Below are 5,171 nucleotides of genomic sequence, written 5' to 3' on the forward strand. Positions count from 1 at the left end.
CTGGACTATAGAAAGCACATCTGGACTATAGAAAGTACTTTTGGACTATAGAAAGTACTTCTGGACTATAGAAAGTACACCTGGACTATAGAAAGCACATCTGGACCTGCCATTCTGTTTGTTTCTACTTCCTGTCCTCTCAAACCCTTCTGGTCGAAGCAGACGGCCGCTCATCAAGTCTGGTTCTAATGGACGTTTCTTCCTGATAAAAGGGAGTTTTTCCTTCCCACCGTCTCCTTTGCGCTTGCTCAGGAAGGAAGGCTGCCACGAAGTGAAGATTCAACACAATCTGCTGTTTCCTTACATAAATAACTTTTACTGCTTGACTTTTTTATGTATAAGAATGTTTCTGTTCAGCGCCCTGAGACGACTTCTGTTGTGACTTGGTGCTATAGAAATAAAGTGAATTGAAACGTCCTGCAGCAGCCTCCAAAAAACCCCCCAGAGAAACATGTCTTTTTCATGTCCACAAAAACACAAAAAGACTGGACAAATAAACAAAGATGGAGATCTGGTCCACTGCTCCACAGCCACTATGTTCCTCCTGAATCAGAGATTTCGATGTCATTAAAAACATTAAAGTTCATTCACGTTAAAAACATCCAAACGTAACAGTTTCATTCATGTAGGAGACCATTTTTAGAGCTAAAATGTGATTATCAAACATTTGGCTTTTCCTAGCACGGTGAGCTGTGCATTTAAGAATTAAAATATATTTACAGTTTTCAGTAAGTGTGTAGATCTCAGTGAAACTGCGCGAGGACTCTGTGGCGGGTTTGTTTAGTACCTCATGAGCAGAGGGATCAGTTGGCCTCTGTGGGACGAATCGACCACGCCCGTCTCCTCAGAAATGTTGAAATGGATGATCTCCTCTTTGAATTGTTTGTCATCCAGGAGCCTCTCGAGATTCTCCCTGTAAACACGCACAGAGCGGTAAAAGCGGTTTCTGCTCCTCACGGCTGAACGTGGGGTAACGGACAGCATCAGGAACGAAGGTTACATTCCTGCATCGGTAACCACAGAGGGCTGACGGTGAGCCCGCAGTGGAGGAAAAGAAGGCTGTTCCCCGTCACATTGAAGGGTGAAGTCTTACTTGTACGGTACGACGTTGGAGTCTTTGTACGTGAGAACGCACTCCAGAGCCACTTGTTGAATCTGCTGATCCTGATGACACAACAACTGAACAGAGAACAGAACGGTGCAAGCGTTACAAAGAGGTGACGTGTACGTCGTACCTACAGGTGGATCTTAGTGAACTGATTATGTATGGAGAGCCATTTCATTCAAAATTAAATAAGTGTTATGTAAAAATTATTAATATTCCATTAAATAAATAAATGTTCGCATGAAATAAAACACTTAAATAGAAATGTTTAGTTTTTTTTTCTTCTCCAAGATGCATTTTTATTTATTTCAAGATTTATTTATTTATTTATTTATTTAATTCATAGTGGAGATTCATTTTGTGACACTTTTATTTTGTAAAGCTACTTTACATATTTCAGGGGCTTTTATTTTTTAACACCGTTTTTCATTTTAAGCGCTTTTTATTTCATGTTCTTATATTCAAATGAGGGGGCGGGGTTTGCTCCGTGGGGCGGGTCTGGTCAGGATTAGCGGATTGCATCTGTTTCGCAGAAACTGACGTACTCCAATCTTTTTTGACCAATCACAGCAAAGTATTCTCCTCGCTGAGCTCTGCTTGGTGCAGTTACCGTCAAATCATGAATTAACTGTTCAGAAAGTCAGGACGACAAGCGGGTAATATGGAGGACACTGGAGAACTCCGAGATGAAATGCAAAGATTTGCTGATGAAACTGAGCATTATACGTTTACATTATATTTACATCCCGCGTTGTAATCCAGCAGGTCTCCTCTCTGCTGTGAGACTGACAGCTGTCAGGGCTTGGGGAAGTGGGAGGGGCTTACGGCACGCTGACGACAGGAATTGCTGAACAATTGGTGCTTTCGCATGCAGTCGCCGAAGTCTCCAGTAATACAGAAAACAAGTCGATTTGTCACTAGTCGCCTTTAAAATTTTTTTTTAAAAAGTTGCGAGAGGGGTCTGAAAACTCGCTAAATAAAGCGAGAAAGTCGTTAAATTGTCAACACTGAAGCCATGTCCGCTACTGTGCTCCAGCCCGTGCGGAAACATTGTGCTGCACATTGGTTCCTCTTCAAAAAAGGGCCTGCGTGTGTTTTAGCGTGAGAAATACAACGTGTGCCGTGTGCAAGTCATGAAATGTGTGCGTCTCACGGTCGACGTGAGACTTGAGAGGCCATCGTTTATTTTATTTTTGATTTAGTTATTGATTTGCACGGCCTATAAAACTCGTAGATGGGCTGCATTGACCCTGACCACACCCTCCCCACAGAGAAAGCCCCGCCCCCTTATTTGAATATAACAACATAAAATAGAAAGAGCTTAAAATGAAAAAGAGGGTTAAGAAAATAAAAGCCCATGAAATATATAAAGTAGTTTTACAAAATAAAAGTGTCACAAAATGAAACTCCATTATTAAATAAATAAATCAATTTTGAAATAAATAAAAATATATCTTGAAATAAAAAATAAATAAATCTTTAAATAAACAACAATAAATATTGGGGAAATTTTTTTTAAAAATTTCTATTAAAATGTTTATTTCATGGGAACATTTATTTATTTAATGGGATATTTATTAATAATTTTTAAATAACACCATTTCTGAATGAAATGAAAATTTATATCCATTTTAAATTATTTAAAAAAGGTATTTTTTTCTTCATCTAACTTAGTTAATCTGAAATATTTTGTGCCCGTTGCTCATAATCTGTAAATCCACTGAAAGCCAGGCTGTGAGGCCAAAACAGAATCCCAAAGGAGGGTGGATACGTTGTCGGTATGTGTTCGTACAAAGCCGAGCGGAGGACTACCTGGTTGTAGAGCTCGCTCAGGCTGCTCTCCAGGTACAGAGATCGAGGGTCGCTGAACTTGGCGAACACCGTCAGATGAGCGATCAGTTGCCTGAGGGAGAAAACTTTAATCTCAGAACTGTTTCTTCCTGTTCACAGCGCGTTTCGAAGCATTTCCGGCGTCTTACTTTGCAGCAAGTTTCCTTGGCAGCGCCTTCTTCTGCTGCTTGGGCCCTTCCTCTGCCGCCGCCTCCTCCTCCTCCTCGTCCATCTCCACAGCTGTCTCCTCCTGCTCAGCATCTCTTTGCTTCCTCAGGTCTTGAGTTGGTGCCGCCAGCATGTCGGCAGAGTAAAACTCGTTCCTGCGAAACAACAACATAGAAATAATTTACAAATTTTTAAAAAGCCACCATTGCTCCGAACCGCCAAAGAAACCAGCACGGACTTGATGAACCGGAGCAGCAGCGGGCTCAGTTCTCGGCTGCGAGGCTCCACCCTGTCGGGGAACTGGGCCATGGCCCGCCACAGCAGGCTGCGGAAGTTAGGGAAGTCCGTCCTCTCGCTGGGGTCAAAGGTAATTTTCAGCTGGTTCAGGAACAGGACACCGGCGTCGCCGCTTTCAATGACATCACAGCCCGGCTCTCCTCGCAGGGTCGACTCGTCATCACCGTCATCTTCCTCATCCAGAGCCGCTTCTAGAGTTGCGTGCAGAAAAATACGTCAAACAAACAATGCTAAACGTTTCTCATGCTGACAAACAAACAACCTCACCAGCCAGAGTGGCCACCATCTCCAGATGTTCATAATAGACCCTCCAGAAGTCCCTGTTGTCCATTCCTCTGGCATGGCTCCTGTTGAGACGAGAAGACGAATAAAGCGCGTTGAATATTCAGACCTGCTAACATCGCTCGTTTAAAGTCCCCTCGCTGTGAAACTACGCCTCGCTAACTTGTTTTAAAAACTCCATGAAGTAAAGAAGACGCTCACACGAGAAGCTCGATGACAGGATCCCACAGCAGCCTGAAGTTCACCATCAGCATGGCCATGAGATACCGCAGAGGAACCTGGAGATAGAACAAAACAAAGTTTATTAAAGTCTAAAATGCAGCATTACCACATTTTTCAGTCTATAAGTTGCAGTTTTTTTGCACAATTTACATGCCTTGCAACTTATAGGCTGAAGCGACATATTTATGGATTTTTTCCCCAATATTTATAAACCATTTTTGGCTGAGATATGACCGTTTTCATTCATTCTGACTGAAAAAACAAACTGAGCAGTACCACTTTCAGCCACTTGATGGCAGCAGAGTGATAATGGAGCACCGAGGCATAGAAGCTATTTTTGAAATTCAGCTGATTTCATCATCAAAGTGCATTTATTAAGCAAATGTTAGACTGAGACACATATTTAATATAATTTAGAGCAAACAAATAATTGTTTGTAAACGTTAATCTTGTTAAATTCTTGTTAAAGTCCTCCTGTGCACGCTCCAGCAGCCGCCATTTAACAGCCCACACGGAGAATTTTAAAATAACTGTTGAAAAAAAATCCTCACTGGCACTTGTTTCGCCAGCAAAAGTTACAGTTATGGTAAGTTTCCAAACAAAAAGAAAACCCACGTAACTATGAGTGATTCACCTTTGCACTAGAGACTGGCCGATCGGGAGAGGTCGATGTATCGGCAGAGGTCGATGTATCGTCAGAGGTCAATGTATCGTCAGAGGTCAATGTATCGTCAGAGGTCAATGTATCGTCAGAGGTCGATGTATCGTCAGAGGTCGATGTATCGACAGAGGTCGGTGTATCGACAGAGGTCGTTGTATCGACAGAGGTCGGTGTATCGGCAGAGGTCGGTGTATCGGCAGAGGTCGATGTATCGACAGAGGTCGGTGTATCGGCAGAGGTCGGTGTATCGGCAGAGGTCGGTGTATCGGCAGAGGCCGATGTATCGGCAGAGGCCGATGTATTGGCAGAGGTCGGTGTATCGGCAGAGGTCGGTGCATCGGCAGAGGTCGGTGCATCGACAGAGGTCGGTGTATCGGCAGAGGTCGGTGTATCGGCAGAGGTCGGTGCATTGGCAAAGGTCGGTGCATCGACAGAGGTCGGTGTATCGGCAGAGGTCGGTGTATCGACAGAAGTCGATGTATCAGCAGAGGTCGGTGTATCAACAGAGGTCGGTGTATCAACAGAGGCCGATGTATTGGCAGAGGTCGGTTGTATCGGCAGAGGTCGGTGCATCGGCAGAGGTCGGTGCATCGGCAGAGGTCGGTG

At 43.7% G+C, this 5,171-nt stretch overlaps 1 protein-coding gene across 1 annotated transcript in view; it reads right to left on the reverse strand.

Moving 5' to 3' along the window:
* utp20 (UTP20 small subunit processome component) overlaps nt 1-5,171 on the reverse strand; it is a 34,188-nt gene that overhangs the window by 18,629 nt on the left and 10,388 nt on the right. Inside the window, exons 19-25 of the mRNA XM_037696138.1 lie at nt 3,884-3,960; nt 3,668-3,747; nt 3,342-3,591; nt 3,085-3,258; nt 2,918-3,008; nt 1,094-1,179; nt 788-913 (exon numbers count right to left, since the gene is read on the reverse strand). Of these exons, the coding sequence (XP_037552066.1) occupies nt 788-913; nt 1,094-1,179; nt 2,918-3,008; nt 3,085-3,258; nt 3,342-3,591; nt 3,668-3,747; nt 3,884-3,960 (884 nt within the window). The remainder of the gene's footprint in view (nt 1-787; nt 914-1,093; nt 1,180-2,917; nt 3,009-3,084; nt 3,259-3,341; nt 3,592-3,667; nt 3,748-3,883; nt 3,961-5,171) is intronic.

Source organism: Nematolebias whitei, chromosome 22 (assembly GCF_014905685.2).
Source record: "Nematolebias whitei isolate Nwh7 chromosome 22, NemWhi1, whole genome shotgun sequence".
NCBI classification, from domain to species: Eukaryota; Metazoa; Chordata; class Actinopteri; order Cyprinodontiformes; family Rivulidae; genus Nematolebias; species Nematolebias whitei.